This window comes from Rutilus rutilus (genome assembly GCF_951802725.1).
Source record: "Rutilus rutilus genome assembly, chromosome: 8".
Classification (NCBI taxonomy): Eukaryota; Metazoa; Chordata; class Actinopteri; order Cypriniformes; family Leuciscidae; genus Rutilus; species Rutilus rutilus.
In genome coordinates this window covers 16,977,457-17,001,604 of record NC_140222.1, presented here as the reverse complement: position 1 = coordinate 17,001,604, position 24,148 = coordinate 16,977,457, and the positions used below count along the sequence as shown (strand labels likewise).

The 24,148-nt window shown below is 41.5% G+C and overlaps 2 protein-coding genes across 10 annotated transcripts in view; one reads left to right on the top strand and one right to left on the bottom strand.

Annotated features, from left to right (window-relative positions):
- The window catches only part of LOC311295855 (uncharacterized protein), a 260,836-nt gene that overhangs the window by 98,535 nt on the left and 138,153 nt on the right, over positions 1-24,148 (top strand). The window lies entirely within an intron of this gene.
- Positions 17,658-22,766, bottom strand: LOC311296028 (SLAM family member 9-like). Of its 9 annotated transcripts, none has more exons than XM_084417663.1 (7): positions 22,694-22,766; positions 22,426-22,502; positions 21,545-21,862; positions 20,895-21,173; positions 20,134-20,268; positions 19,952-20,019; positions 17,658-19,297 (listed from the first exon to the last, which is right to left on the bottom strand). In XM_084417663.1, exons 2-7 carry the CDS (start codon positions 22,469-22,471, stop codon positions 19,244-19,246), a joined length of 900 nt encoding a protein of 299 aa, XP_084273789.1. In that variant the 5' UTR covers positions 22,472-22,502; positions 22,694-22,766; the 3' UTR covers positions 17,658-19,243. The 9 variants fall into 9 exon arrangements, 8 of the variants coding, with proteins under 8 accessions (XP_084273789.1, XP_084273788.1, XP_084273786.1 ...); XM_084417662.1 differs by having other exon boundaries at positions 22,624-22,715; XM_084417660.1 differs by having other exon boundaries at positions 20,125-20,268; positions 22,624-22,698.

Sequence of the window (24,148 nt, the reverse complement as noted above, 5' to 3'; positions counted from 1 at the left end):
GCATGGTACGGCACGGTTCGGCTCGGTACGGTTCGACTCGGCGCGGAACGGTTCGGTTCGCTTCGCTTTTCCACTGCGTGGTACGACTCGACTCGGTACGGCACGGTTCGGTTCGCTTTAGCTCGGTTGCTTTTCCATTGCAGTTAGTACCGCTTCAAACTGGGTGGGACTGATCGTTATAGTTGCCGCCTCTACTGCCATGACATCATCGTAAACGCGCCACATTTCAAACGCACAACACAGTGGATGGTGCTCTTGATTCTCGGCATGTGGATGTTTTTAAATTAAATTAAACGTTCTTATAATGGTTTACTATATGGAAGGAAAATTCTTAACGTGTAATTAAACGTTGCGTTCATATTCTGGGCTCATCTGATTTTTTGTACATAGCATAGCCTACTTTGTTATGATTTTAGTATCATAATGATTAATAAATGCACGCACAATTATCCGTGACCTTGATTTGAACAAATGCCTTTCAACTTGTGTGTGCAAAATTCAGAATTAAATGAATGTGCAGCAATCTTTACAAATAGAGAGTCTAGGCCTAATGTACTGTTTTAGCCTACTGCCATTGAAAAAGCGCATTTAGTTAATGTTATGTTATTTTTTTCCATCTGCCTATGTTGATTATGAAAAGTGAACAGCACGAGTAGAGAGACATGGAGCGAGTCAGACATAATTTTGACCACTTCATTAAGTTTTGTTTTGTAGAAAACATTTCTTTAAAGTGAATTTCGTTTTGTATAAATTGTATCTTAATTTTAATAATTTTTTCATCAAACAATTGCCTGGATTGAATAAGATGCAAAATAGACAATTTAATCATTGAGGCGCCCGAGCGGTCACTTGCATTGTACGTTAACTGGAGCGCATCTCATCCTCAAATACACAAAGCTTGAAATGTGTTTAAACGAAATAATTCAAAACAAAAAGAAATAGGCTACTCTCTTATGTAATCCATTATGTGCATTTCTCTCTATAGGCGCGTTTACTACGAATATGGCAATCGTCAACTTCATCTTTGCCATGCACAGACAGAAAACACTATTTTATAAATAAAAATCAGTGCACACGTTTTAATAAAATTAAAACTTTAATTGTGATCATTAAAATGGCCTAATTTAATATTAAATATTTTGTGGCCAAGTTTTGCTCATTTATTAATAGTATAGCCTATATATAGGCTATATATAGGCCTAATTTTATTAAATTGAAAAAGCCAAAATTCAGCATTCAATCAAATATTCAAAAAGACTTAATAATAATGTTATTTCAACATAATATCTCGTTATTTCGACATAATGTGTGTGCAACAAGCAAGATGTGCATTTGTAAATCCGGGACGCGTGCACTGATTTTTATTTATAAAATAGTGTTTTCTGTCAGTGTCTGGCAAAGATGAAGTTGACGATCGCCATATTCGTAGTAAACGCGCCTATAGAGAGAAATAACATTTGAATGTTGAAATAATGTTATTTCAACATAATATCTCGTTATTTCGACATAATGTGTGTGCAACAAGCAAGATGTGCATTTGTAAATCCGGGACGCGTGCACTGATTTTTATTTATAAAATAGTGTTTTCTGTCAGTGTCTGGCAAAGATGAAGTTGACGATCGCCATATTCGTAGTAAACGCACCTATAGAGAGAAATAACATTATTATTAAGTCTTTTTGAATATTTGATTGAATGCTGAATTTTGCGCTGTTCAATTTAATAAAATTAAAACTTTAATTGTGATCATTAAAATAATTGAATATTAAATATTTTGTGGCCAAGTTTTGCTCATTTATTAATTATATATATATATATATATATATATATATACACACACACATATGTGTGTGTGTGCCCTCAGAAACTACAGCGTTGGCTGTTGTCTACTGGCTATTTAAATCTAGCGGGTTTAAGTGTCTCGTGTCGCAAATACAATGACACTGGTAGTGACGATTCTGTCTGACCAATCAGTGATCTTCAGTGTTTTCACGTCACATTTTAGTATCGGTACGGTACCCAAGCGGCAACATTCTGATCTGAGAAATGAAGCCTACCCGGAAGTGCGAAAAACTGCAATACATCGAAAATCCGCTAGGGGAAGGTCCCAAAAGGGAGCAAATGTCCATAGCCCTCATGTTAAAATGTCCGTTTTCACAGCATAAATTCATGTCTTTACAAGTTGGTCCCATGGACTTTTATTGTATTTTTCGATAGGTTCCGAGTGCCTGACAACGGCGAGGGTAGTGAATTTTTTTCTAACTCGTTAGTTTAGATCGTATTTAGATATAAAATGTATGACAATAAGGGCGTGGTTAACTTTGATTGACAGCTTGATTGACAGCTAACAAGGCAGCGCCACGGAGAATGACAACATAAGAAGCGCCATTTTTTAATACAGTTGACATAATAATACTACTGTTTCTGTATCATGAAATGTAGTTTTAAGAGTTTTTCAGGCGAGAATGTAGTTGTTTAAAGCTCAAATCTGTGGTTTATTTAAAGATTTATGAAAATTTTATCCAGTTGATCCAGCGATGACCGGGTGCTCGGCGCGATGTACCCCGCCTGGAACGGTCTTTCATCGGCTTGACGTTCTAAGGTTTGCCGCCAATGCCGCGGACTCTGGCGTCTCTGTAGTGGTTAAACATGAGATATAATTCATCTTGTGCATATCTAATGGGCGATTTTTGGTCTCGTGAATCTATATTTTTTTCCCTGGGCAATCGTTTTGGCTGAGGGGAAGTTTCATAACTTTATAAGCTATTTAACTTTACCGATGTATGGTTAAACTCGCGCTGACTTTGTATGTTTGATTGAATTGTTTGCTTTATTTGTATAGCTTCTTATACCTTTTACTTATACTTTTATAATGGCTAACATTGATAAAACTGAAATTTAACAAAAAGAGACTGGGTTGAGTTTTGTCATTTTAATACAACGAAGATGATATGTAATGTTGTTTACTGCAAAATCTGTTGTTTAATACAAATGCACATATTGCCTGGACCATAAAATGTTTAATATTTTTATATTATATTTCAAATGAAAAGAGGCAGATTTGTGTTATATTTTGTTTTGTTTTTCATAAATAGGCAAACGTTATGTGCAGTTGAATATAATCAATATGCGTTGCCTGAACCACATTTGTGTGGCTATAATGTTTAAGATTTCTTTAAATGAAAACAAAACGAGTTAGTATGGTGTTTTATAACATATTTCGTTGCCATAGACTGTAAAAAAATAGTTCATTGCCTGAAATATAACCGGAGTAGCAGGCGAGCTGAGTGACGCGCGCTGCGTTAGAAGGTGGGCGGGGTTAGCATTTCCCAAGATTTTCCAAGATGGCGCCGCCCATACCCCCCATAAACGGCTTCAAACCCGTTCTTCAGAAAGTCTATGGGTGACGTCACAGACGCTTTGTCCATATTTTTTACAGTCTATGTACGGTACGCTTGGAACCTCAACAGAGGTGGTACCATTTAAAGCGAGCCGTACCATACCGTACCATGCAGTGGAAATGCGCCATAAGTGAGCCGTACCGTACCATGCAGTGGAAAAGCGCCAAAGCGTGCCGTACCGAACCGAGCCGTACCGTACCATGCAGTGGAAAAGCGCCATTTGATTCCCTTGGCACCCCTAACTGGATGGAAAAATGCATTGCATTCGGCGCAGATGGTGCATCTGCAAACATGGTGGAGTGATTGCTCTTTTGCAGAGGAATGTTGGAGAGCATGTGATTCCCACTGCATGCCACATCAGTTAATGTTTTCCTTTGGAAAGAATGTAACCTCACTACTTTTTACAGGAAAAAAAAACTGAATCTTCTGGCATAATATTCTTTGGTTTTTATTCACAATGCCTATATGAGAACTGTCTCTGTACTGTTACAGCTGATTTGCTGAATTCTAATACAATTGTTCTCCCTTTTTTTTGGGATACGTTAGAGCTGGTGGTTCTAAAACTGCAGCGCAAAAATCCGATGGTAGCAAAAGTATATGATCTCCTCCAACTTGTTTGGAAAACATATAATTGAAGTGCAAAGTCAAGACGGGAGATGAATGCCCTTGGAGAACAGCTTGGTGTGGGGGTTTGCACTCCTTCTAGTGTGAAGGGAACAAGATGGATTCCTCAGGTAAACGGAGCACTCTTAAATCCGAAATGAATGGAGACCTGGTTGCAGACAGTGGTCAGCATAATGATGAACAAGTTCAAGACGCTGAACTGCCAAAATACCCCCAATGATGTCTAACTAGTGATGAAGGTGCGGAAAACGCAGCAAAAACTGGACTGGTTGATGCTCAACGATGGCCCGACATTGGCCGACTTCAATTTTGGCCTGATTTTAATCAAATGAAGACCAGCAGTTTGTTATTCTCTCGGGAATAATTTTAAAGATATTGCTGTTCTACTTGGGCTGTAAAGAGTTGCACATATTCACTCAGCCCTACACATATTGTATTTCTCATTTTACAGCTTTGGTCACAGGTTAAACAGTCTGACCTATCAGCAGCACAATGAACTGTTTTTGCTCAGCTAAATAATAATTGGTATTAGTCTGAAACCGAAAGACTCGCACATTCAAGTTTAAAATGGTCTCGCCCTCTTTTACGTTAAAAATAATCTGTTTGTGTAGGTGGTGTTGTCATGAAAAAAAAAAAAAAAAAAAAAAATAGGGTCCTAGAAATGCAGTCCTGAAACTGCATCCTCTGGTATTGCAGGAATGTAATAATGCAAAAACTCGCCAACACAAATATTTTATCGTGTTTTTGTGCAATTTTTTCTCAGTTTTTGATTTTTGACACAATAAACACAATAATGATATTGGTCTATTAGAAGATATGCTTTCAAAGCTAGCTTGCTATTGCTAGCCTCTCCTATGGCCAATTGCCTACCTTACTTTTTACCAGACAACTGTATACATATTTTCCATATTAATTAAAAAACTTCAAAATGACTCACTGGAACCCGTCTCCAAGCACAATTACAGTAATGTAAGGATTTTGTCAGCTATTAACTATTATGTTGTCAGCAGTAGTAAGGATAAACAGTTAAGATGTTTCTCCTAATAATAAAGATGACACTGTTGTGGCGCCATCTTGTGGCTGTCAGAATCTAATTGAACAACAAACACTCACTGACCCCAATGTAACTGATGGAGCTGAACACGATTGCAGGATTGTGGAGAGGATCAGGTGAGGCCCATCCTAGCTGGTTAAGCAGACTGGTTTTAGAGAGGTTTTGAACAATTTAAACTTTTAAACCAGCTGAACACAAGCTTAGCCAGACTGGAAACAAACCAAGACCTGCCAACCATCTTAGGCTGGGTTTAGCGTTTTTTTTTTGTGTGTGTGTGTGTTTTTGTCCACATCAATATACTGATAAAGTAATTTCACTCACATATCACTTGAAGAAATCCATCCTGTCCTTTTAAATATCTGTGTTAGAAGAGTGCATTAAAATGATTGCTGTAGGGCTATGTGCAATTTAACCATATTAAATCATTTAACATTTTTGTAGCTGCTGTTCTAATAGTTGCTTTAAATATAATACAGGCCTATTGAAATATTTGCTGTTTTATGTGTTGCTAGAAAATACTTTTATTTCATCCGACTACTCATATATGCCTGAATGGCCTTCAAAAGGAAGGTGCTTTGTGTTCCTATAAGTGTAGTTACAACATCTACCAGCAGAGGCGAACAGGCCGTTCAATACTAACCAGAAGAGAAAACAATACACACGTGAGCCACTATTGTGTTTCATATACTATGAAAAAATAAAATGTATATATATATATAAATATATATATATATATATATATATATATATATATAGTAAATGCATTATGAATGTTCTTGTAATTTAAAAGCACATTGTCACTGTGAGGAGACCATTTCACGAATCTCAGGAAACAAAAAGGAATGCAATCACCTTCACTATATGAGAAACATCAAAAACATTTAATCAAAAGTTCAGCAATGAAATTGAGCTGTTGAATAATAAAGTCTGTTGATATTTCCTGATCAAACACACTGAAGATCACTGAATAATATACAGACAGTTTTCGCAGGAGCTTCTAGTGATGATGATGATCAGATTGAATCTAAATCAATATCAGAAACAGGATTAAGCAATGATCACATAACATAGGAACATGTTGAATAGTGAATATACACTTCCCAAAAACACTGAAGTTTCCACTGCACTGGTCAGTTTCTGCTCTTGTTTTCACACTTCATCTCTCACACTCGTTCACATGCATTAAAGCAGAAGTAACTGCAGCTCTTTCACACTTTCAGCTCCTGACAGCTTCAGATTCATGTGACGCTGTTTATTAATGTTTGTTTTATCAGAAGCGCATTAAACCGCAGCGTTTACGGTTAAAGTGTCTCTACACTTATAGTTCTTCGCTCTCATCTACTCTCAGTTGATCACTTGCTTTTATATTTGCACAGAAACGCATGTTTTGTTGATGTAAATCGTCCAGAATGCTGTATTGAACTCTGTTTTACTGTAAAGCTGTGGTGAGTCGGTTGACTGATGCAGCTGATGCCTGTGGTTTAGTTCAGTGTGGATTGTCTGCACAGATCTCAACCCAAAGATACAACTGATTCAGAAACAGCTGATAAAAAGACTGTGGAGAAACTTGACCAGGTCGAACATCTGTGGATCACAGGGTTCAACAGAGATGAATGCTGAAATGTGTTAAAATAGTCATGATGAGAGATAAAGATCAAGCTAAGAGCAGAGTGGAAAATATACTGAAGGGACTAAAATTCACACATCTTTTTTTTGTGACCATGCGATTGTGGTCAGAATTTTTTTTTTCTCCAACAGAAACATCCGCAGCCATGATGTTTGTCACCTTTTAAAAGACTTTTATAAAGTTTGAATATATATATATATATATATATATATATATATATATATATATTAACTATAAGGATTAACTATAAGGATAAAAGGATCATGGCTGTAGGATACATGACTTTACAAACATTTGACATATTAAATAAATGTCATTCAGTGTCTATTTCAATATGCAGCAGCTGTTTACACTCTTTTCACATAATTAAATGTTCTCTAATCCAACCTGTAACATTTCTTTATAATTAGGGCATGTTAATGAAATTAACATTTGACTTCTACTCAGACAACAGCAAAAAGACAGAGGCTGGACCTGCACCACCACTGACAGATGAAGAGGAGATGGCCACAATACCAAGTACTGGAGGAATATTAAAATCCAACAGAAAAAAGAATAACTGTTGCTTTTTGGGGAAATAAAGATGACCAAATAAATTGTGAATAATTTGACAACTGTGGTGGTGGTTAAAGCATATATATTCCCTTCCATTTAATACAGTAATCTATTTCATTTTCAGATGGTGCGATGATGAGATTATGTCTGTCATCAATACATCCAACCACACTGGAAATCCTAAAGGAAATTCTAATTATTAGGTTACTTTCAGAGGTCACAGCATCGTTATCAAGTGAACGTCATTTATCAGATTAGCCTCATTTAAACCGATTTCTATACCACTGACTTGCAATGTGAATCTCTTCTTTGATGGCTCATACAGGTTTGTGATCAGCAAACCACACAAAACCTCTCAGAAAGAGCATGAGAACAAAGGCACACTTTCCTTCCCGCTCAGCGGCCTTACTAATGTGCTATGCATCCCCAAAGTTATAGAAAAATGAATACTGCACTGCAAAAAAAATGTTTTTCTTACTTAGCATTTTTGACTTGTTTCCAGTCAAAATATCTCAATATTCAATTAAATCAAGGTGGATTTTCTACATAATGTATCTACATATATTATCTACATCTAAAAATTTTAGTAATTTTTTTTCTTATTTTGCAAATTATCTGCAATGGGGTGAGAAAAATAATGTTGTTTCCATTTTCATTAAGTTTAATTTTGCAATGTGAGTGAGTGAATGAATGAATGAATGAATGAATAAAGTATTTAAACATCGCTACTGCTTTAAAAAGGGGGAGGAGACCGAAAGAAACTCTGGGTTTATCGAAGAAAACCTGCTCCCGACAAGGTTAGGTTCACAGAGTAAGTTATCTGTGTATCTATTGACAACATCTGTGCGGCGGCCGACTGGTCCTCGCCGTCCACCTTCGCCAGATTTTACAACTTGGAAGTCCCTGCACTGCAGACACGAATCCTTTCTGTCTAGCTGGAGTTGACCTCTGAATGAGCTTGACCCACCTCTCTGCCCTACTGCCCTCAGGGCCCTTATCCATGCGCCTTAGACTAGGGCCTTAGAATACGTCGGTCTGCTTGGTCTGCTATATTTCCCATAGCGTCTAACTACGCAATACGAAGTATACGTTTTGAAAGGGAATGTCTCGGTTACTAATGTAACCTCGGTTCCCTGAGATAGTGGAAATGTATTGCGTAGCTCCCCCTTATGGCTATGTGCTATGACGCACATGACTTGGTGTTCGTCGCTTCAGTTGAAGTAAAGGCACACTATGCATTTTTCCGTTTTTGTCAAACAGCGACCCCTGCTGTGGAGTACTTGTATTTCAGGTTACTGTTGGAAATACCACTCGAGCAGAGTCGTCTCTGCACTCACGGCCTGATCCCCCCTGTTTACCGGTACCTGTTCAATAGGATGGAAGCTGTAACGAGTGGAAATAAGGTGTGGCCCCTTTAAGAGCTGCATGTGCCCTGTTGAACTGTCAGCAGTCTGTATTGTATGTGCACCTCGAACACCCCATGTATGCGGGTTATTTCTGTTTGATGCTCATTCTTATCCTATTTTTGTTTATCAAGTAACGCAGTTACACGAGTTCGATAGGGGAATAAAGTGCAAGTTGTGAGATGCCAATCGCCTCCGTGAGTCTGTTTGGCATCTGTAATAACTTCTAGCATCTGTGAGCTATCCCTATTTTTCCTCCTGACACAACGCGTTACAAAGCTTCGGACATCGAACAGGCACAGATAGCCTCCAAAGATGTCTACTATCAACAAGAACGCCAGGTAAGCATTGCTGTTGCATCCATTGCTGCTTTTTAGCTCTCGCCAACGAGTGAAAGCCTGACCGAGTGAGACTCTTGTCCTGTTCCTCACGCGGTCGGTTTCTCGTTTTCTTTTCCTTGACTCTTCCTACCGCATTTTCTTCGTCGACTCTGCCATGATTCACGTCTGAAATATGTGCTAGTGTCTTCCATAGAGGCTGCTTCATATGTTGTTGATGTATGTGACGTTGTGCCGTAAAACAAGTCGTGATTCTCGCGAGATTTGTCGGGGTGCCACCTCTCAAACTTGCATTGCTGGTTTTTCAGTGGCTTCCCCCCCTGCTTTGTTATCGGGATAATTCGCCCTACTATGAGTTTATGTACCATCGAAATGATTTCGAAGCTGTTATATTGAGGTACAATTCTTCCATAGTGTGCCTTTAACCTGAACTCTGTGACGAAATTAGCTGCTTATATAGGCAGATGCCCCGCCCCCTTTGGCGGGCTCCCCTTTCGATTGGCTCGCACAAATACGCCACTTCGCCATAGGCTCATGCAGTCCCTGGTCTTCAAGGAAGATGTTTTGTGTTCCCTGATAAGTGTAGTTACAACATCTACCAGCAGGGGCGAACAGGCCATACAAGCACTAACCAGAAGAGAAAACAATACACACCATGAGCCATGAAAACACATATACTGTGAAAATCATCAAAATGTAAAAGAGTATTATGATGAATGTCCTTTTATTTTAAAAGCACATTGTCACTGGGAGGAGAACATTTCATGAATCAATGATTTCACTATGATAAACATTACAGACATTTAATCAGAGTTCAGTGAGGAAATTGAGCTGCTGTATAATAAAGTCTGTTGATATTTCCTGAACACACTGCAGATCACTGAATAATATACTGAGAGTTTTCACAGCAGCTCCTAGTGATGATGATCAGATTGAATCTGAATAAAAAACATGATCAGATTGTGATCACATATGTATATTTTTAACAGCTTATTGAAATATTAAATATTTAATATACACTTGAAAAAAGAAGTTCTCTTTCATCATCTCGTTTCGAGATCCACCTATGGGAAGGGCATCCGGTACCTGACCTCTGTAGAAGCATCCAATTGCACCAAGTCTGGTTAACAGACAGAAGCGCGCAGCCAATGCCCGGTAAGGCCACACCCCCTTACCTAAGGCATATATACCCCAATGCCCGCCACGGATTTCTCCAGCTTTTTTGCGGATATGTCGCTGTCCAAGCCTGCCGCCTCGTCGGGGGACTCCCAATCACGGGCCTGCCCGGCCGCGTGTGGAGCCCTTATTTCCGCGAAGGACCTTCACCAGCTGTGCGTGGTTTGCTTGGGTCCGAAGCATGCTCGCGAAGCCTTGGAGTATCCTGAGAACTGCAGCCTTTGTCTAAGGCTGCCGAGGAAGCTGCTGAAGCGCCGTTTCAAGGTAGCTGTGACACAGTGCACCGAGCTCTCCCTAACTTCGGACTCGGACGGAGGACACGGTGATGACGCGCTACCGGGGGCCTCCCGGGGCGCGACTCAGTTCGTTTGGGCTGACCAGCCCAATCCCGCCTTCCCCGAAGAGGACATCTTCGAGGGCGGCCTCGCTCTCGTCCACGAACCGGCCGGTTCTGGCGAGGAGGATGATGCGGCTATCCTTGGGGTCTCCGAGGACGAGGAGGCCATCCCGCCCTCCGGTGTTCCCCAGGCTAGCACGGCCCACACGGCTTTACCACAAGCCGTTCTCCTGGAAGTGTGTGAGCGAGCGGCCGCTCGTCTCAACGTTGAGTGGCCAACTCCCCAGAACGTCACCGACCAGGAGAGGGACAATTATGATGGGAAAGTGCTGGGACCCCCTCCCGGCCCGAGGAAACAACTCTTCCCCATCCTCCCGGCGTGCGCGAAGCACATGAGAACGTACTGGAGCGACCCGCTCGACTTCAGACACGGTCTCTCGGGACTCGAGGCTAAGGATATGGCGGCTCACGGTATGGGCGACCCCCCCGCTGTCGAGCCGTCCATCGCCAGACACCTTAACCCCGCTCAGGGTGGGCTACTCGCCCCGCCTAAGCCGGTCCTGCCAAACAAGATGGACCGTTTTGCTGCTTCCATTCACCAAGCCACGTATAAATCATCGGCCGTGGCTGTCAGGGCGCTGAACGTTTCTTCCCTCCTCTCCGCCTACCAGGCGGAGATTCTCGAGGAACTAGGACAGCAGCTGGTGAAAGGAAATCCTTCGGATACCCTCTGGAAGGAAATCCTCACGGTGAACGACCTCGTTCTCCGTAACGCCCGGCAGGCCGTCCAAGCTTGCGGGCGCTCCATGGCGCTTTCCGTAGTGGGAGAGCGCGCGCTGTGGCTCAATCTGTCAGGACTGCCAGACAGCGAGAAGCGGCGCATCGCAGGCGCGCCGGTGGAGCCCGGCCGGGCTTTCTTCGGTCCCGCCGTCGCACTGATGCAACAACGGTGCGATGATAAGAAGAAAGAAGATGAGGCGTTTAAGCTGTGCCTTCCCAGGAAGGCTGCCCCACGCCAGGTGCCCCCTGCGCGTGGGCCTAACCCACCTGCCATAGGTCGACAGTTTGCTCAGGGCAAGGAAAAACCCCGCAGCATCCCTCCACCACGGCAGCAAGCCCCAGCGCCGGCCAAGCGCTGGGGAAAGTCTAATCCCCCCGCGGCCGCGGCCGGGAGACAGGCTAACCCCACTTCTACCGACTCGAAACGCAAGCGGCCTGCCTGACGTTCTTCCGATGGGGGCTTCGAGTCTGCCGTCGCGGGTCACAAACCCGTCGGACTCCCCTCTTTGTTCAGGACCCCCGTTGAAAAGACCCAGGGGTGCCCTCGGCTCACCGCGCCGCGAGAATGCCCAGTTCGCGGGTGCAAGTGTGTGTTTTCCCCCCACGTTCAGGGGGCACTCTGTGAGGTTACGTTCATGTGTAGTGGCACCAAAGCACCACTCGCCCTCTGTTCCCCTCACGTTTTCAATAAAGGCTTCGGCCCAAGTGCATGTCCAGCACAAAACACACACAATTCAAAAAAACACGAATCACATAAATTCGTTTCGGAGGGAAATCCCCTCTCTGCAGAGAGATCCCATCTCATTGCAGAAAGAGGAAATTCCTCCGAATCCAGACATGCCGCCCCCAGTGTGCCCACTGGATGGCGGCATTGCATCATTGACAAACCAGCTGGACACTCACAGCTGCGCTCCAGCCCGAGCGGGGGCGCTCGCGAGCCACAAAGCGGCTTGGCAGGCCATTTCAGCTCCCGAGTGGGTGTTGCGTACCGTAACCAAGGGTTACAGGCTGCAGTTTGCAATGAGACCTCCACATTTCAACGGTGTTCTTTCTTCTCACACAGAGGAAAACGCCGCACACATTCTGAAAGAGGAAATCTCCTCTCTCCTAAGCAAGGGAGCGATTCAGAGGGTACCACCCAATCTGGTAAACCAGGGTTTTTATTCCCGGTATTTTCTTGTTCCAAAGAAATGCGGCCCGCCCCGCCCCATATTGGATCTTCGAGTGTTGAACAAGCACTTGAGGAAATACAATTTCAGAATGTTGACACAAGGCTCTCTCGCCCGCGCCATAAAACAGAACGACTGGTTCACATCAGTCGATCTGAGAGACGCTTTCTTTCACGTAAGCATTTACCCCCCACACAGGAAGTATCTTCGTTTCGCCTACCAAGGCACATGTTACGAATTTACAGTTCTGCCGTTCGGGCTCAGTTTGAGTCCCTGAACGTTTTGTTTATGTGCGGAAGCGGGTTTGACGCCCCTGAGACTATCAGGGCTGAGAATTCTGACGTACATAGACGATTGGCTCATCATAGCCGAATCGAAGGAGAGTGTGTCGCGGGACACCACCCGGGTACTTGCGCAGATCACATCCCTCGGTTTCAATGTGAATATGAGAAAGAGCAATCTGACTCCCAGTCAGAATGTCATTTTCCTGGGCTTGGAATTGAGCTCAGTCTCCATGCGAGCGCGTCTCTCTCAAGAGCGCGTTCGCTCTCTGATGGACTGTCTGTCTAGTTTCAGAGAAGGGGCGAGAGTACAATACCGTACATGCCTCAGGCTGCAGGGTCTCATGGCTTCATCTATCCAGGTTGTGCCATTGGGTCTACTGAGAATGAGAGCGTTCACGAAATGGGTTTTGTCACTACATTTCAGCCCGATTCACGATCTCTGCCGCTCAGTCACAGTGACGCGCGCCTGCTCGGCGGCCCTGCGTCATTGGGAGAGCGAGGACTTTTACACACGGGGAACCCCCCTCGGGACGGTTACGATGCAGAAAGTTGTGACGACAGATGCGTCCTTAACAGGCTGGGGAGCCACCCAGGAAGGCAGAACGGTGAACGGTCTGTGGCTGAGCAGAAGCAGCGCACATAAATTATTTAGAGCTCCTGACCATCTGGAAAGCTCTAAATCATTTTCTGCCTCGCCTGCAGGGACATCACGTTCTAGTACGGTGCGACAATACCACGGCAGTGGCTTATATCAACCGTCAGGGCGGCATGCGCTCGTCGAAACTCCACGCTCTAGCGTACAAGCTTTTGGTGTGGAGCAGACGGGTGTTTCTGTCATTACGCGCGACTCATGTTCCGGGCATTCTGAACAGAGGCGCGGATCTGCTATCGAGGGGAAACCCAATCTACAGGGATTGGCGTCTTCACCCGCAGATAGTGGAGATTTTATGGGCGAGATTCGGACAGGCAGCCGTAGATCTATTCGCCTCGCGCGAAAACCACCATTGTCCTATGTTCTTCTCGCTAAAGGACGTGGACGCGCCCCTCGGGGCGGACGCACTGGCCCACCCATGGCCCAAAGTGCTGCTGTATGCTTTTCCTCCTCTGTGCCTTATAATTCCTACACTGGCCAGGGTGAGGGAGCATGGCCTGTCTCTTATTCTGATAGCACCCAGGTGGCCCAAAGCCCCGTGGCTGGCAGAGATAATCCCTCTGTTATACGCCGAGCCATGGCGCCTCCCCCCTCGCACGGACCTGTTGTCCCAAGCCAACGGGGAGATTTACCACCCCCACCCGGACAGGGTGGCTCTCTGGGCCTGGCCCGTGAGAGGACGAACCTAAATGCACTGGGGCTCCCGCCGCGTGTAATTGCCACGATCCAGAATGCCAGGGCCGCGTCCACGCGATCCCAGTATGGTTGTAAGTGGCAAGTGTTCGAGGGGTGGTGTGATGGGCGTGGTCTCACATCTTATCAGTGCTCGGTGCCCGATATTTTGTGTTTCCTGCAGGACCTCATGGAAAAGGGCAGGTCCTTTTCCACTATTAAGGTCTATCTGGCTGCGATTTCAGCCTGCCATGTGGGTTTTGAGGGCTCGTCGGTTGGGCAGCACCCTCTAATCCGCAGGTTTATGAAGGGTGCACGCCGCTCTTTACCGGTCACCAGGAGATTTGTTCCGGAGTGGGACCTCTCCATGGTGCTGGAAGCGCTGTCTCTACATCCCTTTGAGCCGCTGGGGAGTATCTCCCTTAAGCTGCTGTCCCTCAAGACAGCTTTGCTCTTGGCCTTGGCATCCGCTAAACGGGTCAGTGAGCTACACGCACTCTCGGTTCATTTCTCGTGCGCCAAATTCTCCCTAAGTGGAGATAAGGTTTCTCTTAAGCCTAACCCGGCCTTCATGCCAAAATGCTTCCCTGCGTTCACGTCGGAGGTTTTGGAGCTGTCCGCTTTTCACCCTCCACCCTTTGCTTCCCCGGAGGATCAGAGGCTGAATGCTCTGTGTCCCGTCCGTGCTCTGCGAGCATATATGACCAGGACCAGTGCTTTCCGTAAGAGCGACCAGCTCTTTGTTTCATGGGCTCCTCCGCACAGGGGGAGTCCCATTTCGAAGCAACGCCTCTCATATTGGCTTGTGGATGCGATAACTATGGCATATGAAGCGAAGGGAGTGCAGCCCCCAGAGGGCATCAGAGCTCATTCCACAAGAGGCTTAGCCACCTCTTGGGCTTTGTTCAGGGGAGTGTCACTGCAGGATGTCTGCTCCGCTGCCAGCTGTGCCTCTCCTCATACCTTCGTGCGTTACTACCAGTTAGATGTCACTAGAACCTCGGTGGCACACTCGGTCCTAGGGGTAGGGTCCTCTTAACCCTTTCCCTCAAGCTCCGTTGGGTATCCAACAAGGAGTGAACGGGCGGGCCAGTCATGTTCATTCCAGTCACCAAACACTTGCATTCCTTCTTGGGTTTAGCTATGTGCATTGGTAATGGGGGGCTATTTTCATGTATGTGTCTCATGCATGGTGCATGCTCTGCTTGTCCACTGCAGTCAGCGTGGCGTTATGCTGGCAGGGTCATGTTTTTCTTTTAGGACGTGTCAGGCACCACCTCTCGGAGGTGACCGTCCTTCTCCCCAGCTAACAATTTTTGGTTCCCATAACGTTAGTTTTTGGTACCCAGAACATTCTCAGAATGTTAGTTTATGGTTCCCAGAACGTTATTTTTTATGGTAACCACCCAGCAACGTTCTGGGAACGTTATTTTATTGTTACATAAAAATAAAACCAAAAAAGAACGTTCCCCTAACGTAAGTATTTGGTTCCCAAAAAAATAACCAAAAAATAACATTAGGGGAACGTTCTGTGTTAACTGGGTCTGGTCTCAGAATTTCACTGTAGGTGTATTGGGCAATCGGGGAGCTGTCCAGGTCTCCCATAGGTGGATCTCGAAACGAGATGATGAAAGAGAACAATAGGTTACTGTCGTAACCCCGGTTCTCTGAAACATCGAGTGGAGAGATCCACCAGCTTTGCCCCGCTTGCTGCACGAGAAGCGAATATACTTACTGAGGTACACGAGCGCGCATTGGGGTATATATGCCTTAGGTAAGGGGGTGTGGCCTTACCGGGCATTGGCTGCGCGCTTCTGTCTGTTAACCAGACTTGGTGCAATTGGATGCTTCTACAGAGGTCAGGTACCGGATGCCCTTCCCATAGGTGGATCTCTCCACTCGATGTTTCAGAGAACCGGGGTTACGACAGTAACCTATTGTTTCCATGTCAGTTTTTAAGGCCTTTGACACTGTAAAATAACATGTTGTTTTTCCATGTTTAGTCACTAGTTGGCGCTCCAGCAGGGTCTTTAGGAGAGACCTACTGTCTGTACACCATTAAACTGAGTTCAAATTACTGAAACTGGAGTTTAAAAATTATTCTGACATGCATACTAGTCAATAACCATTTGTTTAATATTCCATGATGATGATCAGCTCTCTGTGATGTTTGGCCTGTTGAGCTTCAGTCAAAATTATTCAAACAATGGTTCAAATGGTTTGTGTTCAATATAGTAATACTGTAGAAGAGAGTCATATTGATTCATCACAATTATTTTTTCTCTTCAGTCAACACAGAAATGTCGATCATGCAAGGTCTCATTAATTGTCAAGAATGGCACTGACAATTTTAGAAGAAAAGTTTGATGCCATGAACATATACTTTGTTGTATCATTTTTAAAAATGTAATTTACCAACATGATATCATTGTTATATAAAGCAGATCTGAATGGAAATGTTCAGTATTAAAAACCAAGTTTCCACTGATGTCAGTTTCTGCACACTTCATCTCTCTCTCACACATTCAGATGCATAAAAGCAGAAGTAACTGCAGCTTTTTTGACACTTTTAGCTCCTAACAGCTTCATTTTTGTGAAAGACTGCTTATCAGAATTTATTTTAGCAGAAGTGAATTAAACCGCAGTGTTTAGAGGTTAAAGTGTCTCTACACTAACAGTTCTTCTGTCTCATCTGCTCTCAATTGATCACTTACTATATTTGTACAATTTACATGTTTTGCTGATGTAAATCATTCAGAGTGTTGAATTAAACTTGATCATCTCTTGATGAAAAGTGTTTGATGCGTTGACTCATTGACTGATGCAGCGGATGTCGCTGGTTTAGTTGCTTTGTGGAGTTTCATTATGGTTTGTAGGGAGCAGAAAACTACTGGACCAAAACCAAACTAAGTCAGTTTTAACAATAGAAAATAACTGATCAGGCCACACATCTGTGGATCAGTACATGCCATGAAACTCATGGGGTTCAACAGTCGTTTGTGCCAAAATGTGTTAAAATAGTCATGATGAGAGATAAAGATCAAGCTAAGAGCAGAGTGTAAAATAAACTGAGGGTCTGACTAATGTTCACACATTTCTTTGTGTGACTTCGCAACTGTGGTCAGTTTTTCTTCTCAGTTTCTGAATTCACTCAACATTTTTTTTCTTCTCCAGTGCATCTTCCAAGAACTGTATAACAGTGTGACTTCAACAGAAACAACCATGTTGTTTAATATTTCTAACAATTTAAAAGACATTTTAAGGTTTAAAATATATATTTGCTGAATATTGGTCTAGATAAAAATAACATTATGCATTTTGGGAACCCACACTCCTGCATTTCTTTTACATAATGATTTCATTCAGGTGACTTTTTAATCAAATGGCCTAGTATTGCCCCTATAGTAGTTTCTGAATAAATGCTATTACAAAAATTTTATCTCAACCCAGGCAAAATCTAGATAAATATTTTTTAACAGATTTTTTTTTCGCTCAACATGTTTTTGTTTTGGGTTCCATAAAGAAAATGAGTGAATTGTTATTGTCAATACATTTTATTTTATGCTGTATGATCATCAGCATCCAGAACCAGAAGTATCCAAGAGCTCAGAGGAAACAATAGATGGAGAAAGTGTTATGCAAAGAAGCAGACTATTATAAACAAAGTGCTTTAAGCTTTATTAATAAATAAACAGAATAAATTCTGTTTAAAATGTTTCATAAAATCAATGTAAAATGTGACATAAATTAACACTTCATGATGGAATAGTTTTATGATAGATACATACAGAGATAAGTCTCTGTTAGTGATCAAGTGTTTCCATGTTCCGTCACTAGGGGCAGAGTTCTGCTTCAGGAGAATCACTGTTTACAGTCACACCAGCAATGCCAAACTATCAGAATATTTATCTTATCAAAAATAAAATGAATGTACAGAAGTCCCTGACATTGTGTAGATATTTAGTATAATAAATCACAGTTTTTTCTTTAATTACATTCTTTGTAAAGCGTAAATAAACACAAAGGTTGACCACACATTACCATTCAGGATCACAATAAACAAAAACTTACATAAATTGCAGGAGAACATCTATTAAAATCATTCACAAATGAAACACTGCTGAGCAGAGACATCCCTGCTGAACAGACCAGCATGGTTGGCATGGAAAAAAGTTGTAAAATTGGATACGCAGAAACGGTTTAGCAATTGTTGGCACGTTGCTATTTTGAGGAACTGAAATAGACTGCACCATTGACCAACAAAAACCTGGTCTAAAGTCAATGGTGCAGTATTTCTTTTGTTATTTAAAGGGTACATTAGTAATATGCGCCTCTGCTTATTACACACACAGGAATGCTCAGCAGGACTGGCTTTTTAAGGGAATGGGAAATTATACTCTGATTGTTTTTTTTGCATGTTACGCACAAAACACACCCATTACTCATTAAGAGAATAGGGACAACCCTTTTAGACCATGCGCTGGGCGCGCCGACCATTTTTCCCATTGTTAAACTAGCAAAAGTGGCACTAAGTGCTCTTGCGCCCTGCGCTTTAGACCATTCGCTTAGATCATTAAAATAGGTTGCATTGTTTATGTCTTGTGGCTGTACTATTGAAACAAATTATAATATTTACAGATCGGCCCCATTCACGGCCAAGCCATTGTAAGTCGTTCATTGTAACCCAGATCTCTGCTTTTCTTAAAAGAATGCTGTCAATTGAGTTCAAATTGTACTGACCCCAGAATTTACCTTTGAACTTTCAAATTATATTGCAGTTGTCAATCATCTTTTTTTTTTTTTTTTTTTTTTTTTTTTTTGTGGGTTCAAACCAGAGGCAATATATGGCCTAGGACAGCATCTAAATTAACTCCTGCTTCAGAGGGTCTAACCCAGCACAATAGGAACTACCAATGACGTTAGAGTATGCTGATTGGCCGAATGCATGCAAAACATCATTTTTAAAAAGCTGTGTAAACACAGTTTACATGTATATGGAAAACAGCCAGGCACTTCTCAACCTTTATGCTACTAAGTTGTTGACATTGTTAAATGTCACACTTAAATTAAGTCGATTTCAAAAACCTGTAAAATATGCTGATCTTTCAACAGGCATATTTACTGCCATTATAAAATGATTGAAGAGGGAAAAGAAGCACATGTGAAGGCTTGATCAACGTCTCACAGCGACTCCTGCGTACACCACCTCATCTTCCTCTTTAACTCTCTAAAAGAAAACAGAAACACATTAGATTGCACATGCTTTATATAATCATGTCTAGTTATTTAGCATAATTTTTTTAAGATTGGCTTTTACAATTTATAAGATCTGATCTTCCTCCTACTGTCTTGAAAATATACTGTCTATAATATCAGATTGTTATACATTCACTCAAATTTTTTACATGAAGTGATAAAGAAGGCTTGTCTGTCATTGTACAATGTAAAAATCTAACTTTGTAATGGATTGCTCAGTTTCAGCTTTTGTTTCTGAGTGCTTCAGTTTTCTATGACACTGTATATTAAATTAAACATGCAACGTGATTTACTAAGGCTTGCAATAGACAATTTAGTGGTATTTGCGTCATTATTTACCACCCAAATAAAGCATGTCTTAACCCATTTTGCGTCTGACATAACATTGAATTTGTGCATTGTTAGTAGCTCCCATCAGCCGCACACTTATTTACCCATTTAGTAAATCTGGCCCCTAGTGTTATTATTTTAATATGTATTACCGTATTTTATTGTGTATTAAATATTATATTTAATAAACAGTGTAATAAATATTTTAAAATGAGTGTACTAGTGTAATCTAATACTAGTGTGTATTAATGATAGGTCATTATGTGCATATACACACAGTCATAAAAGATCTTACCGATTTCTGTGCTTTTCTTTTGTAGAACGTTGGATCTGCGTAAGTGATGTCTTCAGCACGGGACTGAACTGCATCAACAATAATGACAAATGGGTTAAAACAACAAAACACTCACTTTCATGTGTATCACTGTTTCTAAACAAAAAGTATTTTTCTTTTACAGATTCGCATACAGCACTTGCCCTCTTGGATAGTTTTTCTTTGTTTCCTGCAGATCCAGAAGATCCCAACTACAACCAGTATCAGCAGAGCTCCAGCAGCAGCAGCAGCAGCAGATACTGGTAACATCCAATTTACATCTGCAGTGAAGACAGAGTCTGACAGAGATTGATGAAATATTTTATTTATCCTATTGAAAACAATTGTGGAAATAGTTTGAATAACCATAAGCTATATGTGTTTTGAGGCCTCATGGCCTATGTGACTGTGATTACAAAGGTCAAGATCTGAGAATTTATGTGGCCACTGAGCAGTTTTTGCTTAGTCAGGAATTGTCCAGTAAACAACAGGTGTCTGTGAAAGAATAAGACCATTGTTAAGAGGGTTACTTGAAGGCTTCTCGCTTCTAGGAAGGAGTTGAATGTCCTTAGAAAATGTTATATCTTGATTTTGATAAAGGGCTGACCATAACTTAGCAGATTTCCACAAGTAGAGAGGAAGGCAAGAGGAATGCAACTTAATGGGGTGAAACAGGAGGGGTGAATCTTGCCAGTGAATATGTCACTTGGAAATAACAAATAGGAAAAGGTATAGGAATGAGGCCCTGGCCAGAGACAAATTCAGATGTCCTGCAGGCATCTCAGCTTTGTTACTTTGTTCAATAAAGTCTCATTTTTACTTCTGGAACTCTGGAACTCTTGAGCTTTATTTTCAAGAAAGAGATGACGTTTCTCGTCAACAAGATCAGCTGAGTAAATAATTGCCAACATCACTACTGACGTACCTGCACATGTGTGACAGAGATCAGTGTTGTTGAGATGTGTGGTCTGGTTGCTGATGGGATTGTTCAGCACACAACTGTAGGAATCATCCAGACACTCCAAATGTAAAGAAAGGTTTCTGCTGAGATCAGACACACTGATGCTGGACAATACACTGATTCCTTTGTACCAGGAGAGAGTCGCATCACTCACATTCAACACTGAACACACCAATGAACAATTTGATGATGATGATGAATAGTGTGAAGAGTTGCTGCTGATGACAGGAACGGAAAGATGAGCTGGAAAATATTACAGCATAAATAAAAAAAGTGTGTAATATTTGTCAGTTTATTCATATAAAATGGAGTTGATGACAAATGAATAATTTGATTGATTTATTTACAATGTTAAAAAGTGAAACAGTTCATTCAAATTTTAAATTGAGTTCATGATAAAATATATCAATATAATTTCATAATATTTAGAATAATTACGATATGACATTGATTTACAATGATAAGAAGTGAAACAGTTTATTTTAAATGTTCATGATAAAATATATCAATATAATTTCATAATATTTAGAATAATTCTTACTTTTTTTTCTTCTTTTTTACAGTGTTAAAAAGTGAATATTCTGTATGTCCAGCAGCAGTAATTCTCTACTCACCATAGACAGTAATATTAAACATGTTTAATTGAGTCTCTTTGTTCATGTTGGTGACTTTATAGAGTCCAGAGTCTGTGGTTCTGGTGTTTGTGATGGTCAGAGATCCAGTCTTCTCATCCAGCTTCAGTCTGTCTCTGAATATCTCATTAACATGAATTAACGTGATCTGATTCTCCCCTCTCTTCAGTTCAGCTATGAGCGCGTCTTTAAGTCCGAACTTCAGCATTATTATTTCATCTCTCTGTATTTCAGTAAGATCAATATTTAGAGTGACTGGATCTCCCTCCATCACAGACAAACACTCAGTGCCAAACACACCTGAAAAACAGACAGGAACAGAAACCAAAGGAAAGTCAGTTCTGTTCACCTTTACAACATCTCTGTTCAGCTGCGTTTTGTTCATGCAAGTACAGAAGTCTCCAGCCTGACTGTCTCTAAAGTTACTCAGACAGTTTACAAAGATTTGATGCTAATCATTTTAATTATTATTATTTGTATACGAGTAGGCTACTTCTGTTTTTGACAGCTAAATATTTTGAAAGTAAAGAGCATACTAACCACTTGTTAACCGATGAGCAAGTTTGTTTGATTGTTTGTTTGTTGTAGTTTTTAAATGAATAACTCCTACTCTGTCCAAGCCAGATCCCAGAGAAATAACATAAACCAAAAACGGTTTTGATGCGTTTACGAGATGATGTAAGTTAACTAATACTAGACGAAAGTGCTCCAAAAAAAATCACAGACCACACATCAGCCTATTGATTCATTTGCAGCATTATTTATAAATGTGACACTGACATTTACATTAATGTAAATCATCCTAAGTGTAACTAACATCTTAACACCACAATAATTGAAGCCATAAAGCGCTTATGACTTACCGATCAGACTCCACGAACACAAACAGAAGACAATCGGGTGAAACATTTTCTTCAGCAGTTCGCTTAATTCTTCAATCCTTTCATGGCAACAAACACAACACAAATGTTACAGAAATGGGGCCCTCACAATCTTGAAAACTATGATGCGCATTTCGTAATTAAACTATAGATAGACTAGCATTAAACAGAGTGCAACACCTGTTTGTCGTAAGTTGTTAGTTCAGTAAATAATTGTCTGAAAAAAGTCGTAGGAAAAGCCTCACTAAACTTTAAGGAAACTGCAGTTGAAGTCCGATTCGTGAGAGAATCATCCGTTTGATTCGTTTCTTTTCAGTTGAACCGCCCACTATTTTATATGCAAAATTTCATAAGAGTGTATATTATTTGCAGCTAGAAATAATACAATTATAAAATAATAATACAAATATAAACAAAGTCACCAAAATATGTTAGAAACCTGGTACATTTTCTTTGTCTAAAAACCTCAATATAACACATATTTACTATGAAAACCAAACCAAATTACATTTCTAGTGGGTATTCCAGAAAGCAGGTTATGTGATACGAGGGTATGTTTAGGGGTAAGTGGATAATCTCACCTTTCAGTTCCAAAAAAAAAAGAGGTAATATTCATGGTATGTAAGCAATCATATAGCAATTTGCTCTCTAAACAGGGCAGGTTCTGTTCCAGGGTTAGTTTACTTCAGAACTATTCAGCGCATGCATGCCCTATTGATGAGGCTGTAGGATGATATATTTTTTTTGCATCTGAACTCTTCATATATATATACACAGTCAAACAAAAAATTATTCAGACACCAGATAGGCCTATTATTTTTCAATTTTTTTTCTAGTGGGTGCAGGACACTATAGTTAATTTATGTAAGTGAGGATAGCAAAATAAAGTAAACTGTGACATATTATACCCAAAAATTCTTACCAGTAAAATATATCTAAAAATTTGGGACTAAAAATTATTCAGATACTTTGACCTGACCATGTTTTGCTTAAAGGAACACTCCACCGTTTTTTGAAATAGGGCTTATTCACCTTCTTTCCTACATTTAGATAGGTGGGCAAATGCATTTTTGTCTCAGTGCATGGATTGTTTTAGTTTGGAAGCTCCACCGCTAGCTTAGCTTAGCTTAATGAATGGAATCCTTTGTTGCCAGCTAGCATGTCCTAAGTAAAAGTGATCAAAAAAACAACAACACCTTACTTCTTGTGGCCTGCGTATTCACAACGAGTACAAATAGCGATGCAGATTAACACTAGGCGATTTCCTAGGCAGATATTGACTTGGGACTATATTGGGGGGAAGCACAGGCGAAGCACTGCTACTTGGGCGCAGAGATATCACACAACACATGAAATCCCACAACTTCCGTCAACATACCGGCGTGAATAGTAGCTGGCTATTTTTCCTACAGTACATGAATGGCGATGAACATGGCTGATTTTGTGAGAGACGAAGAGGGTGACTTCTCAGACAGTCAAGATCCAGAACCATACCTCTATGAACCAGAGTTTTCAGAAGATGAGCTGCGTGCTTTGGAAATAGAACGACAAGAGGAGGAGGTTGCGATCGCTCAACAGCCTGAGGACGTGAGGATGAGAGCCAACACGAACTGGTGGTGTGAATGTGGGGGAATATGTCAATCTATCCCGACTGAAATAGTGTCTGTGCTGTGGCGAGTGGGACAAGTTACTGCCATCGATGACC

Coding starts and splice junctions, on each gene's coding strand:
- LOC311296028 (XM_084417660.1), bottom strand. CDS start 22,471: ATGTTTCACCCGATTGTCTTCTGTTTGTGTTCGTGGAGTCTGATCG. Junction 21,863..22,425: donor GTGTTCGTGGAGTCTGATCG/GTAAGTCATAAG, acceptor TCTGTTTTTCAG/GTGTGTTTGGCACTGAGTGT. Junction 20,020..20,124: donor TATCCAAGAGGGCAAGTGCT/GTATGCGAATCT, acceptor TTGTTGATGCAG/TTCAGTCCCGTGCTGAAGAC.